This window comes from Trachypithecus francoisi, unplaced genomic scaffold, assembly GCF_009764315.1.
Source record: "Trachypithecus francoisi isolate TF-2019V2 unplaced genomic scaffold, Tfra_2.0 Lachesis_group15, whole genome shotgun sequence".
Classification (NCBI taxonomy): domain Eukaryota; kingdom Metazoa; phylum Chordata; class Mammalia; order Primates; family Cercopithecidae; genus Trachypithecus; species Trachypithecus francoisi.
The window spans coordinates 26938288-26962164 of NW_022681460.1; the positions used below are offsets into that span (position 1 = coordinate 26938288).

Consider the following 23877-nt stretch of genomic DNA (forward strand, 5'->3'; position numbering starts at 1 on the left):
CTGGGTATGAGTGAGAAGAGGTGGAACTAGTTGACATCTTACAGTCTGTGCCTGGATTCAAATCTCAGCTGTGTGTCTCTCTCTGTAAAATGGGAACAATAATAGTGTCTACCTCATAGTTTATTAGGAGAATTAAATGGGTATATATGAAGAAAGCACTTAGAGAAACACCTGGTAAATCATTAGTTAATACTAGCATTACCTCTTCAAGCTGGAATCTTCGAGTACATATCAAATTTTAGCTATTCTCTCTTCTTGGGCTGTGTAGGATACAGGGACAAAACTGAGTGGCTAATAAGAAGATAAAGATAGAAAACTAAGCTTAAAGTTAAAGGATATACACTTCAATATTTCTACATGTATAGAACCTATAAGAAAAACAGTATTGCATACATGCACAAGCATCACTGAACTAGATGTACCCTTCAAGAGATTGGTTGACATATTAATATATGTGAATAAAAACCCTGAAATAAACTGATTTCAGGGGAATAACTGAAAACATATACATTTCTACACCTATAGGGGCACTGAAAACTTCCAATCCTGAATCAGTTAATGAAATCCCAAAATGCGAGAAGACACTGTCACAGAATGTTGAAATACATACTCTTTTAAAGATAAAAGGTCTGCTCTTCCACCCTCTTCATTTTCCTACAAATTAGGAAAATTTTATCAGTTCTGAAAAAGGAAACGTACATGCTAAAATCGTGAATTACTGCTAGAGGTCTGATGTTTAAAACCACAGGCTTGCGACCACAATAACCTATTAAATTTTAGATTCTCACGCAGATTAATTTCTTTCTTCAGTTTCTCAGGCACTACTGTTTTTTTAAAAAGGGGAGGGCTCAAAATAAAATACCCATTTTTTTCCCCTATTAAATTGCTCAACCATTAAAAAGGTGAATCAATTGGAAAGTCCCAAAGTACTTTCTCCCCTCCGTCCCCGTCCACGACCTTCCCTTTTTTTTTTTCTTGAAGTGGAACAAGCAGTACTTTTGCTAAGGGATCTTCAAGCCGAAACTCGGCTAGGCGCCCCAGGGCTTCCTCGGGATAGCAAAGCTGGATTTTTGAGCAGCACCACCTGCCGGGCCTACACACGTTTTACTTCCTCCACCCCAAATCTCTCTGCTGGAACTGCATTCTTTCAGCGCCTCTGGGCCCTAATACAAACAAAGCACACTCTAAAGCAGCCAGAAGAATCCAAGCAGCGAAGTCGCCGGTCCCCACAAGCAAGAGAGTGCGTGCAGGCAGCGACGCGAGGCAGGGACAGAAAAGGGAGGCGCCGGAGCCAGCTCGCGGGTGCGCGGCACGGCTTCCGCCCCGCGCGGCCCCGCCTCCGTGACGCGCCGGGTGGTCACGTGACGGCCGCGCGCGTTCCCGGCCGCTGCGGGCTCCGAGGCCAGAGAGAAAAGACTGCGAGGTGGCCGCAGCTGTGGCCGGAGAGGTGGGAGTCGGAGCCAGGCCCTCTCGGGGGAGCAGGGTGAACGCTGGTCACTCCAGGATCCTCACTCGGGGAGAGGAGGCATAGCTCGCGGTGTCACCTCCAGCCACAACGTACTCCGGGTCGGCCTTGCGCTCGGGGCCTGAGAGGGGCGGCGGCGGGGTCAGGGGCCGGTACGTAGATGGACGCCCTTGGGCTGGCGCGGCCCCGGCTGTCCGCGCAGAGGCGTGATGGGACAGTTCAGCCCTTTCCGCCACCCCCGCCTTGGCTGCTGGGGCAGGCAAGACGACCGTGACAGCCCTTGCGCTGCCCGAGGGCGCCGCAGCCCCTGCCCTAGGTGACGGCCGGAGCTGGTCTCGGTCCGGGTGCGAGGGGCGGAGCAGCGGCCATTACTGCGCAGCCTCTTCCGCCTGAGCCCGCGTCGCTGCCTCGGGTGGCAGGCGGGTCCCTCTCGTCCCCTTGGGCCGTGGTTTCAGGCCTTTACCCGGGGACCTTCTGGCCTCGAGGTGTAGGGGCGGCGATGGTTTTTCGGCAGTAGCCTGCTCCCTGTTTCCCGTGTGGGGTCAAACAGTTTGGGCCTTGGGTCAGATCGAAGCCAGGGCGTACAGTCTGCATTTTTGTCTTTTCCCGGAGTGTCTTTGGCTGCTGCTTTCTCTTCTCTCTCTTCCTCCTTTTTTACCTCCTCCTCAGTGTCTTGGTCTTGGCTAATACGAAGAGAGCAATCCCTGCACCTTGTTCTAGTGAAGCCCAGCGCTGCATATTCTTAGTTGTTTTGACGGCTGTTGAAGCATCGGAACAATTAAGAGATCTCACAGTATCCCTTGAGCCTCCAAACCCTCTGTGCATCTTGAAAGCTGAGACTGTTGCTTTGTTCTGTTTGTTGGGTGGGGAGTTCTCTTCCTACCCTCCATCCCATGTGAGGAGTGTGGGTCTTCCATTGTTGTCGCTATTTATTTTGCGAAGGCTTCTAAAGAATGTAAAATTGTTTTTAAGACTGTGGAGAAGGAACCGTCCTCTCCACAGGTAAAACCTACAAAACTGTAAGTTTACTCACACATCCTGGCAACTAGAATTTTTTATCGTTAATCATTTTGGTATACGTTTTAATTTCTTTTCTACAAGTGCCATTTTAGTGAGCACTTATTTCTCCAGTTTTGAACATTTTGTTTAATATTTTTGTAATATTGAAACAGTGTAGAACTGAGGTGAGAAGAAAGCCCAAAGATCGGGAACGCTTTGTTCTTTGTATGATTTGACATTTCAGGTACTGGGCGCATCACCCCCACCCCGTGTGTGTACTTTTCAAATGTGATGTGAACGTATAATGGCATTCAATCCAGTATATAATTATAGAATTTGGAAGACTTAGGACATTTTAGTCAGTGAATCTATATTTAGACTTTTAAAAGACATGGCACGTAAGGACACATGGAGAAAATGTCCCACACTAATACCGGGATTTGTGATTTTGGCTTTTATGACTAGCAAATATTGTTTGTATACAGTGCCTGGGTGCCCTAAAAACACATGAAAATAGGCCAAGTAAATCTCGTTTTAAAGAGAAAACCGGAAGAGTGAAACATCACTCTAAAAATAGATTTTGGATGTGTTTGTGTTGGTGCCTTGTATATCTTAAAGTGGAGGATGTTGTTCAGTCCAATCTTTCATTTAGAATTTATGTCTCAAATGGGCCAGTGTGTCATATGGGCAGAATGGAAATACATTTAAATGTTTTTTTTTCTTCGCTGGTTATTCAGAACTTGGTAAAATTATAATCATCAGGAAAACTTTCTCCAAATAGCTGGTCTTTTAGACAAGAGAAAGAAAAAATTAACTTTTTTTAAAAGGATATGTCAACTTACAAAGTGTTTTGTTTCAGTCTCCACCAACTTAAATTGTCAGAGGAAAGGAACAGACTTTTTTTAAAAAGGATCCAAAACGATATTTTGAGTTAAAAGAAGAAAAGGATATTAAATATGTTGTTTTCACAATATCGATCTGTTTAAAGAATATTATTTTATATGTTAACCATACACTACCAGGAAACATCTAACAGCACTGACAGTTGGGAATTCGAATGCGTATTTTTCTCCCCTATTAGTAATAGAAGGTACTGAGCCTTTTCCATTCTCTTATCTGGTTGCCTTGTGCCTGAGGAATCTGAATTTGTGGAACAACATCTTTGTGGATATAGAAACCAATTTATGTAACACTTGGCTACAACCACCTGTGCTTACTTATGGACTGTGTTTAGTTTTTGTGGCGTGTTACCTTTTGGGTTAATTCAAATCCAAAATGTTGTTAACTGACTGCTAATTAAAGCATTTAGAACTAGGAATTACAGAATTATTCAGTAGGATGAGATAACAAAAGACTGGGGGTCTTTTGTCTTGACCAAGGTCACACAGATAATTTGCCAAAGAGCCTTCTTGTTTATGAAATAGTTGCTGGCTAAGAAACATCTGTGTGTGATATGATTAAAAGACAATATTTGTTCACTTTTACATCTCATGTTTTGAAATAAAATGCAAAGCCCACTTTTTTGTTGTTTTGAGAAAAATTAAAGGGTTTAATGCGCTAGTATAAAGATTGTGAAGGCAGTAAGTAGATTGCCACATAGTAACGTCTTAAAGGGAAGTGATTCTTTAAAATAAAGTATCAGACCCCATTTAGTTGAAATGAGTTTTGTCTGAAGTTTCCAAGTATTACCTATTCTTTTTCTCAGCTAATTTTTAGCAGGCGATGATTAAGGCATTTAGTTACATCTCTCAATTTGGGACTGGTTCATAAAAAATACTAAGATGTGTCTGCTAACTCACACTTGATTTATCTACTCCTTTTATGTATATATAATTTTTTTTGAGTTGTATACCAAAGGTGGGAACATTTCAAGTATTTTTTCTGTCACTGAGTGCTTTCATGTAGAACATTTCCTATTTTCTGTATTTTGAATAAATGGTAAAAATCTTACTAACATTAGCTGTTAATAATTGGAAAAATAAGTAAGTCTTCAAATATTTATAATTGATATTTGTCTTTGTTTTTATATGTACTTATATTGATGTTACATGCTCATTTTTTTTCTTTGATTAAAGATAATCGCTTGCTTGAATCTATTACCTGAAAAAACTCTTGACTTTGATCTTGTGACTGACTTGAAAAGTGGGAGTATGAATATTTGGAGTTGTTACAGATTATAAATGGTACAATATTACTTCATTTTTGGTTGTATTTATTTTTCACTTATTTGAATGGGTCAAGATTGAAATTCATTGATAATCCCTAAACCCCTTTGTATATTTTTAAGTTTTACCTGTCACTTTTTTTTCCTCCAGAATTGTTAGGGGCAAAGTATCTAATTTGGTTTTAGACTTTTTCTTTTTTTTATGTTACCTTCTTAGTAGATCATCATATTAAGTTTGATGTAAAATTTACAAGTCATTCATTCCAGTAGGAATTATGTATGTTTGAGTTATTTATGTTTGGCAAATTAATTCTGGCCTGTAGTTAAAATTATGCTGTTGTGTTTTACATCCCCCTATTGGTTAAAATAAAAGCATCCCTTCTCCTCCAACTTTAAAAAAATCTTTGGTTTCAAATAATGTGGGTGTTTTCTGAGGGCTTCTTCACATGACTGTTCTAAGTATTACATGTATGCCCTATTTTGTGCCCAGTTGAAATTATAGTTGACCATTGAACAAGGCTTTGAACTGTGCAGTTCCACTTACACAATAATTTTTTTTTCTGCCCCTGCCTCCCCTGAGAGAGCAAAACCAATGCCTCCTCTTTCTCCTTATCCCGAAAAGGATGAAGACCTTTATGATGATCCATTTCTACATAATGAATGTAAATATATTTTTCTTCCTTATGGTTTTTTTTTTTTTTTTTGAGACAGAGTCTCACTCTGTCACTAGGCTGGAGTGCAGTGGTGCGATCTCGGCTCACTGCAACCTCCGCCTCCCAGATTCAAGAGATTCTCCTGCCTCAGCCTCCCAAGTAACTGGGACTATAGGTGTGCACTACCACACCCAGCTAATTTTTGTATTTTTAGTAGAGACGGGGTTTCACCATGTTGGCCAGGATGGTCTTGATCTCTTGACCTCATGATCTGCCCACCTCAGCCTCCCGAAGTGCTGAGATTACAGTCGTGAGCCACCGCACCCGGCCTCCTTATGATTTTTTTGATAACATTTTTGTTTTTTTAGTTTATTGCAAGAAAACAATATATAATACAACATAGAAAATATATATTGATCCACTGTTTATATTATCAGTAAAGCTTCCAGCCAATAATAGGCTATTGGCAGTTAAGTTTTTGGAAAGTCAAAAGTTTTCCTGGAATTTTGACTGTGCAGGGGGTAGACATTCTTAACTCCTCACATTGTTCAAGGGTCAACCATATAAATTCTCAGACTTAGTAGGTGATGAGTCAGTTTGGCAGAATTGGGGCTACCTAAACCTGTTAACTTTGATTATAACAGAATACGCAGTTTTCTTTTTTATCTGTCTTTGGCAAAAGTCTAGGTAAATTAACATTGAATTCATTGTCTCTATTAAATGATTCCTGTAATGACTTGTCAGTTTTGTAACGAGATTAATATGCAAGACATTCTAGACCAGCATTGCCCAGTAAAGTAGCCACTAGCCACATGGAGCTATTGAGCACTTGACATGTATCCAGTCTGAATTAAGTTGTGCTATAAGTGTAAAATACACACTGGATTTCAAAGACTATGCATACACTTACCCAGGAACATAAAATATTACATTAACAATTTATATTGAAATATATTGAAGTGGTAATGGAGAAACGTTGGATTAAATAAAATATATTATTGAAATTAGTTTTACCTGTTTCTTTCTATTATTATTTTTGTAGAAATGGGGGTCTCACCATCTTGCCCAGTCTGGTCTGTAACTCCTAGGCTAAAGCCATCTCTCTGCCTCACTACCCCCAAAATGCTGGGATTACAGATGTGAGATAGCATGCTCGGCCTCTTTTTATTATTATTAATGTGGCTAATAGAAAATTCGAAATTGCATATGTGGCTTGCATCATATTTCTGTTAGATAATACCTGACCTTTTCTGTGAGAGACAATACGTTGTAGAAAGACTTTTTTAAAGGTATATTTGAGTTTGAATCACATCTCCCAATATTGATGGCTTTGTGACTTTGGGTAAGTCATTTAACTTCCTGAGCTTAGGCTTCCTCATTTGTAAAATAGGTACAGTCATATTTCACAGTTGTTTTGAGGATTCAGTGACATGGATTTGGTAGTGTTTCACTAACTGTAATACGCGAATCACTTGGAGATCTGGTTCTGTAGGTCTAGGGTGGCACTTAGGATTTTCGTTTGTGAACAGCTCCCAGGTAGGGCTGATAGTGCTAGTTGGGAATCCCAGTTTGTATAGCTAGGATCTAGTGCATTATATTAGTTTTAATTCATTTTCTTTCCCCGGCGTTTATCCAGTTAGTCTGCACTTTGAAAAAATTATTCATGAGGATATAGAAATTGAAAAAGTCACCAAAGCATGCAAGATTGACTAAAATTATTTGAACTGTGGACCCTTAGCATTACTGTAGGATTCCTGTTTACATCTGTTAAAGTTTTTGGTCTGCTTTTAGCTGGAGTCACTTTTGTTGGTTGGATAATATTGCTAAATCTCAGCCAAGAAGACCTAGTTATGTTGTTTTACACAAATGTATTTTTGAAAGATAATGCATAATTAGAGGTGAAATAAAAGAATGCTCAAAGATAATCAGAGGGCAGTACAATTGACCCCCGAGCAACACAGGCTTAAGGGTGCCAACTCCTTGCACAATCGAAAATCTGAGTATAAGTTTTGACTTCCCCAAAATTTAACTACTAATAGCCTACTGTAAAGTCAGTTAACACGTTATGTATGTTATATGCGTTATATACTATATTCTTAAAATAGAAGAAAAAATACATTTAGAGTACTGCATTTACTGATACTGTGTTTATGTTACCTGTTTACAAGGTGTCTGTCTGAAATGATGGGTAACTGCAGCTGCAGATCCATCTAGGGCACATACCAAGTAATTTAACTTCTTGTAATGGCTTGACTTTTCTTGGCTTCTTGGGAGCACTTCTAGCATCACTAGTGGCACTTCACATGGGTCCCATGGTGTTATTGAAGGTTTATGGTATTGCACTAATGATGAAAAATACACAGGAACAAGAAATTTCGTTTTACTCCAATACACGCAGAGATGATTAGCGTCACACAGCATATTAAGTGGAAATTCATAATAGCAATAGGAAATTATTACAATATGTACTATAATTTTATATGGCTGTGATTCATACTGCATCTTTACATTTGTTTAAATTTCTTGTACCACCTCAAATGGCACCATATGTGTCTGTGTTTGCTAAGTTTTGATACACTTGAACTTATAATTTCTCTACATTTTATAGTATTAAATGATAAAATAGACTATATGTTTTATGCATTCATAATATACCTGATTTTTTCTTTTCCTTTTTTGATATTTCAAGACTACATGATTCATCTGCAAGTTTTTTCAAATTGTCACAAATCTCCAAAAAAATTTCCAATATATTTATTGAAAAAACTGTACGTATATAAGTCATTTTGTTCATTTCCAACCTGTGTTGTTGAAAGGTAAACTGTATGAGGTTATCGTCAAAGATCTTTGAAGGAAGAAATGAAATCATCAATATAGAGAAAGCCGTTTCCAAGAGAATCCTAGAAATTACTTCAGGCAAGAATTAGAAAAAAAAAAAAAATTGAAGAAATCAGCTAAATAAATATGTCTTTGGCTGTGTTTTTTTGAAAATGGCATTAATATAATGAAACTGGAATGTGAGTTATGGTCACTGATACATTCTTTTGTTTACTCCCGTAACTAGACTAGAGGAGTGTGATGAGGAGCAAGGATGTTCTATTGAAGGAGAAAGTTCATGTTGATGGAAAGTCATTATTCATAGATACTTTGCTGTTATTTCAGTACAATTAAGTAAATAGTTCTCTGCTCCTGGGTTTGTGTGTGTGTGTTCTTTGTAAGGGGCTTTTTCAAATAATTTTGCTATTGATAAGTTACTTGAATTTAATCATTAGTCTTTAAATAAGGGAAGCAGAAAGAGAGAACTGCATCTCCTTGAATTAATCAGATTTTTTTTTTTTTTGGTACCTTTGTTCTAGTGGATATGTAGCAAAGCTTTTACTTTAATATTTGTGGCTATAGCTTTATTTCAACGATGTGAAATAGTTTTATAGAAAAGATCACAGCTTATTTAGGTGTTCAAATATGGGGTCTTTAGAGGATTTTTTGGTACTTGTTTTGAAGCTGCTTTGTTTCAGTTAACTTAGATTCCTTTAAGAATCAACTTTTGTTTTGGAGATAAGATATTTATAGGTAAGACCTAAGTAAACTAAGTGAATAGAGAGGAATAAATTAGATTGGTTAGAGATAATGTGTAAATGAATTCAAGAGATAAGGAGAATTAGAAACAAGGACAGATTTTTTGTGTATTTCATAGGAATAAAATGGTACCTTCTACACATCTGAATTATTAAAGTACAAATAATGATTAAACAAAATTTTTAGAAGACATGTTTTAATTGAATCTCCCACACTAGAGGTTTTAATATTCAATCAATTAGGTTCTGAGAATGATGGATTGGTACATCTTAAAAGACTTGTAAGGTAGTGAAGGATAGACAGTGCTAATGACCAACAGCAACACCCAGCAGGACTTTCTTGAGCAAAAACTTCATGTTCGAATTGTGGGTAAAGGCTGGGCATGGTGGCCCGCTCCTGTAATCCCAGCACTTTGGGAGGCTGCGGTAGGAGCATCACAGGACTCCTGCCTGGTTAACAGACCCTGTCTCTTAAAACAAAACAAAACAAAAGAATTGTGGGTAAAGTAAGAGCAAATTGACTTTTGAGTGATGGTCCGAAAACCTTTGTAATGGTTAAAGGGTAGAATGTCTGTATAATTTTTCTGAACTGGAACACTTTTGTTAGGAGACCAAGGGCAAACTGGACAGATGCTGAGCTAACCTATGTGGTCATCCTAGTGAAGAGTCATAACCTTTATTGGGGAAAGAGCTTTGTGAAGCTGTTTTGGCTATTCAGAAACCCATCTTGGTTTATGCTTAGATTTTTATCTCCATTTTGGAGAATTCATTGCCAATGAACAATAGCTGGGTAAATGATTTGCTTGCCAGAAGATACAAAGATGGGTTGAATTTTATATTTGTAAATGTAGAAACTCCTTTAGATTTTAAGTTATATAAAGAAAGGATTAAAACTTAGATATTTTAATGTATCTTACAGATTCCAGCTGGGTGCCTTGTTCACAATTAGAACTCAAGTGTTGTGTTATTTGAATAAATCTAATCCTTTGATATTCTGTTCCTCACAATAGTTACTTTTAGGAGTTGATTTTTTATTCATCCAAAAAATATCAGTTCAACCAAAATTGACACTTTACTAGCTACTTAGAGATATAAAAAGGTCCCTATCTTCAGGGGGTTCATGATTTCACAGAAGAGTCAGACTTCACAAATGAATGAAATTAGTGCATGTGATAAATTCAGTAATTAAAAAAACATACAAAATATATAGAGAGAACAATTAACTTTCTGGAGGTAGTCAGAGAAAATGGTAGGGGTAACCATTTCTGGGTTATATATTAAAGAACAAATAGGCATTCATAAGCTGTAAAAGGGAATAGATTGTACCAGGCAGGAGGAAATACAGAGCTACAAAGGGAGGTTTGCAGGACTATGAGTAATTTGATACAACTAGATTATTAATCTATGGGTGGTTGTTGAAGATAAAAAAGACCAGAGACTAGTTATTTACAGTTTAGATCTTTAAAACCTTTTAATGTTGTCCTAAGGAGCTTTGTCTTTATTGTGTAGGCTGAGGAGCCAATATTGTACTTCACATATGGAAGAAACCTGGTTCATTTTGCCTTTTAAGTATATCATTCAGTCCTAGCTACTTGGGAGACTGAGATGGGAGGATCACTTGAGCCAAGCAGTTTGAGGTTGTAGTGAGCTATGATCATGCCACAGCATTCCAGCCTGGGAAACAGACTGTAGAGTGAGTGAGTGTGTGTATGTGTGTGTGTGAGAGAGAGAATCTCACTCAAAGGCTTAGTAAATGAATTTGAGGGTGATAGTGACACAAGGGAATCAGGCTGTACAATAGTTCAGGTGAGAGATGATGTAGGTTTAAACTAGGGCACTAGCAATGGTTAGAGAGTACAGGATGGATTCCAAAGGGATTAGGAATAAAAGTTGACAGAATTTATGTTGTGGTTGGTTGGGGTGGGGGAGCAGGAGGCTGTGTGGTGAGAGAAAGGACTTTGTCTTTTTCTCCATGAACACAAAAGTAGTTAAGGCATGAAACCTGAGATGTCATATTGTAAGAATTATGCAGAAATGGGGGTTTGTAAAATGTGTGTATATGAGAGATAAAGATAGGAGGGAGCCAAGGGTTCTGTTAAGAAAGAAGTAAAAAAGATTGGGTTCCAGAACGGGCAGGAAAGGAAATGAGATGGTCAAGAGATTGTAGGTCCCCATGAAATTGAAGAGCAGGTGTGGGAATGAATAGGCTGGAAGAACCAGAGACCTTGTGATCTGAGAGCTGGATTAAGATTTCAGAGAGGCAGCAGTTTAGGTGAAAACTACTTTCAAATGTGATCATAACATTTGGTTGCCGGAGAGGAGATTAATTTCTTCGAATTTAGGATTTAAGGAACTGAAAATTGAGGACAGTGTTTCTCAGACTGCATTTGAAGGACTAATGCATGAGTGCCAACTGGGGTGAGATTCCTAGGTTTAAACCTATGTCTACTGGCCTAGAATTTCTAAGGAAAGGGGCTGAGAATCTGTATTTCTAACAAGCAATTTCAGTGATTCTGATTAACAGAAGTTGGGACAAGTTTCAGAACCTGTGCAATAGGTGTTGGATGGTTCATTTTCAACGCTATTTAAATAGGCTCATAGTTATGTCAGCAGTTAGGATGAAGAAGATGATCAGTAGTGAAAAGATGACATTAATCCCTTACAGGTGGTGAGAGCAGTTTTAGGGAATTATAGGGTATGTTAAAGTCAATGTGATAGAGACTTGAAAGAATAAGTAATGATGTTGGAGCAGTAAATTGTCTCCTCCTGTCCTATATATAGGGAGTGTATGAAAATGTGCAGTTTCTGTTTGGAGTAGGCTGCAGCAAGGAAATGAACATAGCCTTCTTTGATGCCATTGAAGTTGTAGGCTCCTTGAAGGTGGTGAAAGGGTTGAGAGGAAAGTCAAAACAGTGGAGTCCATATCATCTAAAGTCAGAGTAAAACAAAAAGCCATTTTTCTTAGAAACCTTGTTTAGTCAGTATATTAGGCAGGGTTCTCTAGAGGGATATATGAGTTTATTAAGTAATAACTTACACGATCACAAAGTCCCACAACAGGCTGTCTGCAAGGAGCAAGGAGAGCCAGTCCGAGTCCCAAAACTGAAGAACTTGGAGTCCCATGTTCGAAGCAGGAAGCATCCCGTATGGGAGAAAGATGTAGGCTGGGAGGCTAGGCCCATCTCTCTTTTTCACGTTTTTCTGCCTGCTTTATATGCACTGGCAGCTGATTAGATTGTGCCCACCAGATTAAGGGTGAGTCTGCCTTTCCCAGCCCACTGACTCAAATGTTAATCTCTTTTGGCAACACCCTCACAGACACACCCAGGATCAATACTTTGTATCCGTCAATCCAATCAAGTTAACACTCAGTGTTAACCATCACAGTCAGTTACTTTTGAAAGTTCTCTCATTTTAAAACAAATTGTTCTGTTAAACATTTGGTAGGATAAGTTAGCTTGTATTTAGAGGTTACATATGGCATTAAGAATATGTTTCTTTAAACACTAGAATTTTGAGATACCTTAGGGAGATAGATGCCCGTAGTATGAGAGCCACATGGAACTAAAAGAAGATTCAAGTCTCTTCTAATTTTGTGTTTACTGTGAGATCTATCATTTCTTTCGTTATCATGTGTTCTTGATTATTCTGTGTAATGTGATGTGTGTCCTGTAGTGGACATGGTGAAGTGAAGAAGGAAATAATAAATGAGAAGAAAGAAGGTTAATTACTGAGATGGTACAATTTTTTAAGAGTACAATTCCATGTAGTTAATTTCATTTACAATGTTATGCAACCATCACCATTACAGATTTTCCACAACTTTTTTTTTTTTTTTAGCATTACAAACAGAAACTCTGTACCCATTAGGCAAATAACTCCTCACTTTCCTTCCCTCAGTCTCTGGTAACCTCTGATACCTTCTGCTTCTATGAATTTGCCTATTCTTGATATTTCATATAAGTAGAATCATACAATACTTTTCTGTATCTGGCTTATTAGTATGTTTTCAAGGTTCATCTATGTTGCACATATTTCTTTTTATTACTGAATAATGTACTGTTGTATTTATAGACCACATTTTGTTTATCCGTTCATCTGTTGACAGATACTTGAATTGTGTCCACCTTTTGCCTCATATTTCTGCAGTGAACATTGGCATACAAGTATCTGAGAACCTGTTTTCAATTCTATTGCTATATCCCTGGGAGTGGAATTGCTGGGTTATATTGGTAATTACGTTTAGCTTTTTGAGTAAGCAACAAATTATTATTCACAGCAGCTACACCCTTTTACTTTCCTACCAGCAGTGTTCAAAAGTCCTGTTTTTCTACATCCTTACCAACACTATTATTTTCCCCTTAAAAAAGTTGTAGCATCCTTATAGATGTATCATTGTGATTTTGATTTACATTTCCCTAATTGCTAATAATGTTAAGGAACTTTTTGTGTGTTTCTTGCCTGTTTGTATATCTTCTTTAAGTTCTTTGCTCATTTTTTGCTCACTTTTTAATTGGTTTGTCTTTGTTGTTGAGCTGTAGTTCTTTACATGTTCTGGATACTAAATCTTTATCTGATTTTCCAAAATATTCTCCCATTCTGCAATTTTTTTATTTCCTTAACAGTGTCTTTTGATGCACAAAAATTTTAAACTTACGTAAAGCCCAATTTATTTCCTATGTTTCTCATGCTTTTGATGTCATAACTAGGAATCCATTGCAAATCTAAGGCCATGAAGATTTGCCACTGTGTTTTCTTCTAAGAGTTTTATGGTTTTATTTCTCATAGTTAGGTTATTGGTTCATTTTAAGTTAACTTTTATATATAGTGTAAGGTAGAGGTCCAGCTTAATTATTTTGCATGTGGAAATCCAGTTGTCCCAACATTAGTTAGAGGTTCCTCTTTCCCCCATTGAGTAGACTTGATACCCTTTTGGAAAAATCAGTTGACTATTGATGTATGAGATTATTTCTGGACTCTCAATTCTATGTCATTGGTGTATTTATATCTATCTTGTGCCAGCACCAAACTGTCTTGTTGCCTTAGCTTTGTAGTAAGTTTTGACATTGGATTTTTCAAGATTGTTTGGGTTACTTAAGATCCTTTGCAATTCTATATGAATTTGAGGATTGCTTTTCCATTTCTGCAAAAAAAGGTTGGTGGAATTGTCATAGGAATTGTGTTGAGTCTGTAAATCACTTCGGGTAGTATTGTCATTTTAATATGTTAAGTCTTCCAATCCATACATCACTTGTCTATTTACTTAGCTTTTCTTTAATTTCTTTCAGTAATGCTTTATAGTTTTCTGTGTACAAGTCTTTCACCTCCTAGGTTAAGTTGATTCCTGGCTACTTTATTCCCTTAGATGCTATTATGAATGAATTGCTTTCTTGATTTCTTTTGTGGATTGTTGTCTGCTGGTGTATCAAAATGCAACTGATTTTTGTGTGTGTCAAACTTGTAACCTGCAACTTTGCTGAATTTGTTTATTAGCTTTCTTGGGGATTCTATGCGATCTTCTATATAGAGATAATAAATATACTTTTACTTCCTCCTTATCCATCTGTATACCTTTATCTCTTTTCCCTAATTTGCTCTGCTAGAACTTACAGTCATGTTGAATAGCAGTGGTAAAAGCATGCATCTTGTCTTTAATTTTTTCCACTTTTAAGATAAAGTTTTCCAGTGAATTTTGTGAAAGGATTATAAATAATTAATTGATTCTCTTAATTTTAATTACTCTTCTTTCTTTTGCAGCATAAAGAATGAACCAGCAGTGGAAGAGAAAATACTGCAAGCTGGCTGACTGCTGATGAAGAAAATGCTTTATTTTTATGGCAGGCATCTGTGGGATCTGTAATAGAAATGTAAGTGTAGCATCATGTTTTTTTCAGTGCTGCAGTAAATTAAGTGGATTGGTTTAAAGCACAGTAAATTGAGTATCTGTCATTTAGTTTTAATTATATAAAATGAGCATTTTCTGTTGACTTATAGGTGCTTTATTAACAATTTATTTACATTAAATTATCGTTAATGTAGATTTCCAAGTCTCCTCAGAGGGAAAAATCTCTGTAAGAAAAACTGAAGACACAGGAGTTTGCTCATAGAAGGCTAAAATACTGAAGAGATCTCCAGGTCCTCTGGGTTCTACCTTCTTTTTACATAATAATTTTCTTAAATAACGAAGCTAGGCAAGTAGTACTAGCTTTTATAAATAAGACAGACTACTGGGTTGTAAAAACTCTATTTACTAAAAACTTGTTTCACTAAATTAAAGGAATTTCTACATAATTGATTTTTTTTAATGTAGTATCTCATTACTTTTTATTCATACCACTTCACTCTGATCCCCAGTTTTACTAGCTGTGCTTGCATCATTTATCTTTGCATGAAATGCTTTAAAGTGTTACATACTACCTTGCATTTGTCCATATTTAACTTCACCCTATTATTGATGAAACATTTTTCCACTATGAATATATTTGTTTTCTAAAGTAATATAAACCATGTGCAACTTGATGTCACTCATGAAAAATGTAGTGAATATTTTATTGACTTTTAATTATAGCTTTTTTCTTATTAGACCAAGAGTGACCTTGGTAGATCCTATTTCACATCTTCCCAGTTTGACATAAAACTTGCTATCTACTCTTCCAGTATGATACTGGTTACATGTAATCATATGTATTAACAATAATTAATTTTTTACTTAAAAGTACGACCATATTTTTATTCAGTATTGAAAATTTGACAATTGAAAAATGATACTAATAAACATTTGTCTTTAAAAGTACATCTTTTATTTAATCCTGTCCATTTTTCTATCTATATACATTTTTAAATATCTTAATAGGTCAGATAGTCTAGGTGCTGGTCATCAAGGAACTTACTATGATCTAATAAATGAGACATGTATGTAATTAGCAAACAGTGGAATAGATGCCATATTAAGGTAACAATAAGATGTTATTGAAACTGAACAGAAGGAGATATTAATTTCATCTGAACGGTTCAGAGTGAACAGAGTAAGTTTCACTTTGCCTTTAAAGAATGAGTAGAATTTTAACAGTCAAAGAAAATTAGGAAACATTTTTCAAGCCAAGGGAATGAGGAGGGAAACAACTGCCTAAAATCAACACATTTTAGAGGAGTCAGGTAACAGTAATACGTGGGAAGGCAGGGTAGGAGAAAGAGAATTCAAAATAAGTGCCGGGAATGAACATTTATTTAATACTTACTATATTACCAGATTTTACATTTATTTAACATAAAATCAATGTTAATTGATTTTGATACTTAGGGACAGAGTATACTGATCAGTCTTGGAGGAGTTAGGTGACAGTACTAACTAGATGTTGAGGGGTTAGCTTTGTAAACAAGTAGCAGTACCCCATATTGAGCCAGGAGGAATAATGATAAGACAGAGTAAAGGTAAAGATAGATTTTCAGGATTTATTTTTGACTTACCTAATTTCTCAGTGATAGAGGTGTTAGTATATTGATAAACTAGGAGGGAGAAGTTTTATGATAGTCTGTGGGGAATAGGGAAAGAAAGATGTCTCAGCCGAGTAAAAGGTTAGTGGGATCGATGGTATTTAGGAAATCAAAATAGCTACTAAGTGTGTGGGGTTCACAACTTTTGCACCACACAAAAGTGAATTGTATGGTGACATTTTTGTCACTTAGAGTAACTTGCTTATTTTTTGCCAGTGTCTCCCTTGTTGGCTTTTGTGGTGGTGGTCTATCTTTATTCCCTGTTCTTCTCGGACCATTCCTTACACCCCTTCCTGGCTGTTTTACCAGACAAATATTGGAGTAATTCAAGATTCTGTGGCTGGCCCTTTTGACTGCTCTCTCTACAGGTTTAATTTGGGCATTTACTCATTTTCATGGCTCCAAGGACCATGTATGTGTTGGTGAGTCACCAGACTTTTTTCAGCTTAGATTTATTCTTGGAGTACCAAACGAGTAAATTCAGCTGTCATCTACCTATCTCCACCTGGAGACCTTAATAAAGTCATTATGTCTGAGACAGAACTCTCCTCAAATTCTGAATTTTGGTGAATGTGTCACCACCCATCAGTAACCAAATGCTTTCATTTCTTTTTCCTTAGCGTTCTTATATTGTTGGAACCTTACATCAGCATCCTGCCTCTAATTGCATTACTACCTGGATATTCTACTTTCTTTTTTTTTTTTTTTTTTTTTTTTGAGACGGAGTCTCGCTCTGTCGCCCGGACTGGAGTGCAGTGGCCAGATCTCAGCTCACTGCAAGCTCGGCCTCCCGGGTTCCCGCCATTCTCCTGCCTCAGCCTCCCGAGTAGCTGGGACTACAGGCGCCCGCCACCTCGCCCGGCTAGTTTTTGTATTTTTAGTAGAGACGGGGTTTCACCGTGTTAGCCAGGATGGTCTCGATCTCCTGACCTCGTGATCCGCCCGTCTCGGCCTCCCAAAGTGCTGGGATTACAGGCTTGAGCCACCGCACCCGGCTCTACTTTCCCTTTCACTTACCTCCTCCTGCATTACCATACATACCATAATTGAACCTGCTGTTCAAATGGTCTGGAAGCTACTAAACTGGCTGTTATTACCTCACGTAAAACCTTTCAGTGAACTCCTCTTGTCTCATTAGTGGTTCATATGTGGACCAGCTTCACAGAAATCCTTGAGCCCCTTGAAATTATGTGTAGGATTGTTCCCTTTTTTGTGTCTGTAATTGGATTCTGAATTCAGACTTTAAAAATTTGATTTTTAATATTTGGAGTTTTTATTGCTGGCTAAAAATTTCTTGAATACTACATATACTAAAGACCTTTTTTGCTTATAATAATTTTGCCTTTCATTTGACTAATTATCCAAGAAGTTTCAAGGAGTTCTTGGAGATTTCCACTAACTCTGCCCATACCCCTCTATATTTTGTCTTCTTGAGAAGACGACTTAGTGTTAATAAACTCTTATTAGTCTTGAAGAAATATTTCACATGGTTTATCTATTGGAAGAAGGGGATTTATGCTTAAAAGTTGGAATATCACATGAAGAATTCAGTAAAAACGTCTTTGAAAATAAGTGATGTATTATACTTATTAATAGAATTGGATTAACTTCACTCCAAATTTCTGTGTATTAAATTCTTAGTTTAGTAAACTGGAAATAAATTCCCTTTTTCAAAATGATTCAAAATTAGAATTTTATGAGACATTTATGAGATAAGAAATACCTCTTTTGATTAGCATTAACACTTGCTTTACACAAAGGGAGGGGAAAAGCATTTCTTATTTACATATTGGTATGATCATCTGCATACATTTAGTCTCCCACCTATTTTAAGATCATTGAAAGTATGCAAAATAGAGACTGTGCAGGGTAGATTAAAATGGTTTTTAAAAAAGCCTTGAAGTATGTCTTACAGGTAGACTAGCAGTTTGGGGTTACTTTGTGTCTATCTTGTTACACATTTTATGTGTATCTTGCTTATTGCATGTGCCTCATTCAGTATTAAAGAAGAAATATTACTAAGTTTTTCTGCCCATTTGTTGATGATAGACTAACAGGATACTTGATGGGCTAAACAGAATCAGAATTTATAAATTGCTATGGCAAATTGATAGTTAAGAGTGCTTCAGATGAAATAATGACCATTTAGCTGTCTGGTGTCCATTGTTTTCAGATTAACTTTGTCCAACTTTACTTCATTCTAATGACAGAACCAAAATACCTGCACAAACCGAATTGTTTTGCCTTTCCAATTGTGTTGTTGTTACAATTCATGCTTTCTCTTGGGATGATTGTAATTGCTTAGTTTTGAAATTATGTGTTTTGGTTTATTCATACATGCAAGAGTAAGAGTCATGCAAAATATTGATCATATTAAGTAGGGTGGAGGATAATGTTTTTAGGTTGAAAACTTTTTTTTCTGTAGATAAACGAGCTGTATGTGATGGAAAACTGACTTCTTGGACCAGTTTTACTTAAAGCAAATACAATAGGTTTGGAATTACGTATTTAAAAGCATGGCATTGGTCCATGTGACATGTTGGGTATCTTGTTTACATTTTACCAGACTTTATTTTTATTTATGTTTTAAATTTATGAGCCTGTCCTTTGTTCATAAGGTACTTAGATGGTTTAAGATGTAGACTTCTTATATAAAGATGTTGCTGTTGTTTTTCCAAAGTAATGATGATCATCAGCCCATTTTTCTATTTAGTCTTATGAATAGAATTATGAGTACACTCTATTACATTATTACTTGTAAATGGATTGCTTTCTTGTTCTTTTTCTTAATTGGAGCTTTAAATAAATATGGAACTTGGAACAAAAATAATTTCAGGAATTTTATGGAAACTTACTTTTTTGACCTAAATTGAAAGGGATGAAAGTTTCTGAAAACCTAACAAAATGTGTGCACAGCCAATTCTTTTAGGGGAGGAAATAGGCAGGGAATGTTAATTGGCTATTTAAAAAACATATGCCTTAGTTTGTAACTTATTGTTGTTTCAAGTTACAAGATCTTGGAAGGCAAGTGTTTATCTCAAAATATGTGAAAGCTTTTATAGTGCTTAACATACTAAGACGTCCTATTAGGGTTTACTTAGAACAAGCTTATCCAACCTGTGGGCCACATGCGACCCAGGATGGTTTTGAATGCAGCCCAACACAAATTCATAAGCTTTCTTAAAACATTATGTGATTTTTTTTTTTTAGCTTATCAGCTATCATTAGTGTTAATGCATTTTATGTGTGGCCCAAGACAATTCGTTTTCTTCCAGTGTGGCCCAGGGAAACCAAAAGATTAGACACCCCTGACTTAGAACTTTCCATAGGTTAGGAAAAAGTTGTACTTTCTTGATGTCTATAACCTAGAATTTTTGGTAAAGGAATTGATTGGAAATGTTATTAAAAGTTGAAAATAATTTGGAAATTAAGCATTTTAGTGATCAGTTCTTCCACTGAGACTGTGTTGCTTCCTTTACTAAATATGTGCCATCTTTTTAAAAACTTAATGTGTTGCTTCCTTTACTAGAAAATTGCCATCTTTTTTAGCCTTGTCTATTGGGGAACCAAGAACACAGAAAAGGCAGTAAAAAGGAAAAAAAAAAAAAAAGGATTGTTTTAAGATTGGATGTGCTGTGATGACAGCCTAGGATTATTGTTTTTCAATTTTTGATGAGCGTAAGTAAGCATTCTTAGTGTCTATATCTTTTGTAACTACTGGACCCATTTAGAATGGCAGAATTAGCTGGCACAAAGATTGTCATTCATTTTAAGCTTTCATCTCTGACATCTTCATCTTCATTTCTCAGCCTTTTTTACTTATCAGTGGTTTACTCCCTCTATTATTTTCTCCCCTTTTAAAATTTTTTTTTTTTTTAACTATGAGGAAAAAAAATTAAATGTTTCCTTAGCAGGGCACAATAAGGCTTTCATGACTTGGCTTTTGATTATCTTTACACCTTCATCTCCTGCTCTTCCATTGCTTGTATGACTCTTTGACTCAGTGTCTTGCACATGCCTCTGCCTGGAATCTGCTCCACTGCCCAGGCCCCTCTGAATGAACACTAAACGTTCTAACCTATGTCCATCTTCTCATCTCTCTCTCTCATTGTTATTTTTGTAAGTATGTTAACACATTTTGATTATGCAGGAATCAGGCCATATTGTAATTATCTGCATGTATGTTTCCTTATTTAACAGAGTAGTTGTGTGTCTTATCAATCATTAGACCCATGAGTACTTAGTATCTAGACCATGGTAGGTGTTTGGTAAATGTTTATCTGAATCAGTAAGGCAGACATTATAAATTTTATGTCAGTGTTTAAGCTAGATACATCCAATTTGACAAATCTTTTTTCTTCCTCCTCTTCAGGGCATCTTCACTATTCATGTTATTTTCTCCCTTGGTCTTATGTGATTGTTACCTTTATGAAGCTTTAGTGATTACAAAGCACTTTTTTTGTCCATTTTTACCTGAGCTTTGTAAACTCTGATTTGCAGGTAAGGAAATTTAGACTAAGGGTTTAACTGCATGCCTAAGAGCACATAGTTAATAAAGAACTCTAAAACTCAGATTTTTAGATTTCTTGTCTAGCATTCTTTTCACTGTATGATAGCTGCCATGATCCTTTTTCCCTCCACTGGATGCAGCTTTTCATTATATAGTTCTTCAGTTGTTTCTCCAGGGCCGATCTGTAAGTGCACTGATGGAATTTTTATACATTCCCAAGGTATGTACAAGTAAATGCTTACAAAATGTTTTCATCGGTTGGAGTTTTTCTTCTACTTTCATCTTCATATCCTCATTGTCTAGTATGTGGCTTGCATATAATGCACATAATAGGTGGTTAGTATTTTCATAATTGTTGAATTAAGATATTGCAAGAATTAAAACATGACTTTAATATTATATGTATTTTTTCTTAGGATGGCTGGTTGTGGTGAAATTGATCATTCAATAAACATGCTTCCTACAAACAGGAAAGCGAACGAGTCCTGTTCTAATACTGCACCTTCTTTAACCGTCCCTGAATGTGCCATTTGTCTGCAAACATGTGTTCATCCAGTCAGTCTGCCCTGTAAGCACGTTTTCTGCTATCTATGTGTAAAAGGAGCTTCATGGCTTGGAAAGCGGTGTGCTCTTTGTCGACAAGAAATTCCCGAGGATTTCCTTGACAAGCCAACCTTATTGTCACCAGAAGAACTCAAGGCAGCAAGTAGAGGAAATGGTGAATATGCATGGTATTATGAAGGAAGAAATGGGTGGTGGCAGTACGATGAGCGCACTAGTAGAGAGCTGGAAGATGCTTTTTCCAAAGGTAAAAAGAACACTGAAATGTTAATTGCTGGCTTTCTGTATGTCGCTGATCTTGAAAACATGGTTCAATATAGGAGAAATGAACATGGACGTCGCAGGAAGATTAAGCGAGATATAATAGATATACCAAAGAAGGGAGTAGCTGGACTTAGGCTAGACTGTGATGCTAATACCGTAAACCTAGCAAGAGAGAGCTCTGCTGATGGAGCGGACAGTGTATCAGCACAGAGTGGAGCTTCTGTTCAGCCCCTAGTGTCTTCTGTAAGGCCCCTAACGTCAGTAGATGGTCAGTTAACAAGCCCTGCAACACCATCCCCTGATGCAAGCACTTCTCTGGAAGACTCTTTTGCTCATTTACAACTCAGTGGAGACAGCATAGCTGAAAGGAGTCATAGGGGAGAAGGAGAAGATCATGAATCACCATCTTCAGGCAGGGTACCAGCACCAGACACCTCCATTGAAGAAACTGAATCAGATGCCAGTAGTGATAGTGAGAATGTATCATCTGCAGTTGTTGCACAGCACTCCTTGACCCAACAGAGACTTTTGGTTTCTAATGCAAACCAGACAGTATCCGATCGATCAGATCGATCGGGAACTGATCGATCAGTAGCAGGGGGTGGAACAGTGAGTGTCAGTGTCAGATCTAGAAGGCCTGATGGACAGTGCACAGTAACTGAAGTTTAAATAAAAATGTCTTCAGCTCCATGCTCAAGGTTGAAAGGGTTACCTGTAAATTTCTGCCCACATAACATTATACTCATCCCTAGTAGTGCATTTTGGGAGTTGGGGTGGGAAGGGGTATGGGAAGGATAGACCCGTAATCAAAATGTCTAACATGTCTCTGTTGAGAAATTTATTTAATGTAAGGAACTTGGGTGTTAATAGTTGAGAGCTGTTTTGTAATAACCCAGTTTTCTTGAGGTCTGTTTACTTTATAGTTTTTAAAAACTTCTGTAGTTCTTTTGGCCAGTGTGTTTGTATTATCTGTGCATTAATGGTCCTCATCTGACTCCTGCATTGTCTTATTTTTCTGCATGGATTGGCATAAGACCATTACTAAAATTTGGCACCTGTGAGATGTTTGATATTATGAGCAGGAAGCATAATTTAATGTAAGAATAGATGTGAATTTGGGATTTCAAAATAGATGAATAACAACTATTTTATAGTAAAGTTATTGATATGGAAATGAAAACAGCCAGTAACTTATGTTTCAGAATGTTTGTAACACACTTCATGGCGTTCCCATAGGCTTTGCTGTCTAGTCTTATAGTTTGAGGTTTTTCTGGTCAGCATTTTTCTTTTTGATTACAAAATTTATAATTTAATAAATACTAGAGTTTATCAAAAACAATTTGTCTCTTGTTTGAGTGTGGAAAGGGTGTGGAAACATTTTGATATTTGTGACCAAAGGTCACTTAAAAAGTGGTTTTAATTGGTGGTTTTCAGCTTTAAATCACCTGTCCAGAAAAGTCTGATTTTTTTTCTTAAGAGATTATTTAAACAGAACCTATAGGCAGTGTGTATATAATAAATATATATGGAAATAAAATTAAAGCAGATACCATTAATATTTTATATTTTCCTTACCATATTCATTAGTAGTCTAACACTTTGGATTAAATGGCAGACTTAAGTGTTAGCAGACATGAATTCACTTTAAACAAAATGTAGACCACAAAATCCACTTTTATTTGGTAGATTTTACATCTATGGCCAAATAGAAAATATTAGGTTGACACAGTAATCTAGAATTTACCTCTGAAAAAAAGTAACGTGAGTCTGTCTAACCATATTTTCCTAACTCAACAGTAGGATCATGTATAAGGCAAATGCAAGTTATTTTTACCATGATTCTCAAATGTGAATTGAATGTTACAGTAGCAAATACTTTTGACCTCTTGTGATGAGTCAGAACTAGAACTTAATTCTTGGACTTTCACATTTTTTAAAAAGTGTATTTCTGGGATGATCATAAACATTTTATGTTGTGCATTTTTACGTTTACTTTTGAAAGACAGTTATAAGGCCGGGCGCGGTGGCTCAAGCCTGTAATCCCAGCACTTTGGGAGGCCGAGACGGGCGGATCACGAGGTCAGGAGATCGAGACCATCCTGGCTAACACAGTGAAACCCCGTCTCTACTAAAAATACAAAAACTAGCCGGGCGAGGTGGCGGGCGCCAGTAGTCCAGCTACTCGGGAGGCT

At 36.8% G+C, this 23877-nt stretch overlaps 1 protein-coding gene across 6 annotated transcripts; it reads left to right on the forward strand.

The window, feature by feature from the left end:
* The first annotated feature begins 863 nt into the window (after window positions 1–863).
* On the forward strand, window positions 864–23694 carry RNF146 (ring finger protein 146). Of its 6 annotated transcripts, XM_033234487.1 has the most exons (5): window positions 1366–1566; window positions 14614–14723; window positions 14896–14991; window positions 16660–16772; window positions 21277–23694. In XM_033234487.1, the coding sequence occupies exons 4-5, from the start codon at window positions 16765–16767 to the stop codon at window positions 22352–22354; spliced, it is 1086 nt and encodes a 361-aa protein (XP_033090378.1). In that variant the 5' UTR covers window positions 1366–1566; window positions 14614–14723; window positions 14896–14991; window positions 16660–16764; the 3' UTR covers window positions 22355–23694. The 6 variants fall into 6 exon arrangements, 5 of the variants coding, with proteins under 5 accessions (XP_033090382.1, XP_033090379.1, XP_033090381.1 ...); XR_004442782.1 differs by lacking the exons at window positions 16660–16772; window positions 21277–23694 and adding an exon at window positions 20723–21270 and having other exon boundaries at window positions 864–1617; XM_033234491.1 differs by lacking the exon at window positions 16660–16772 and having other exon boundaries at window positions 864–1617.
* Window positions 23695–23877: the final 183 nt, after the last annotated feature.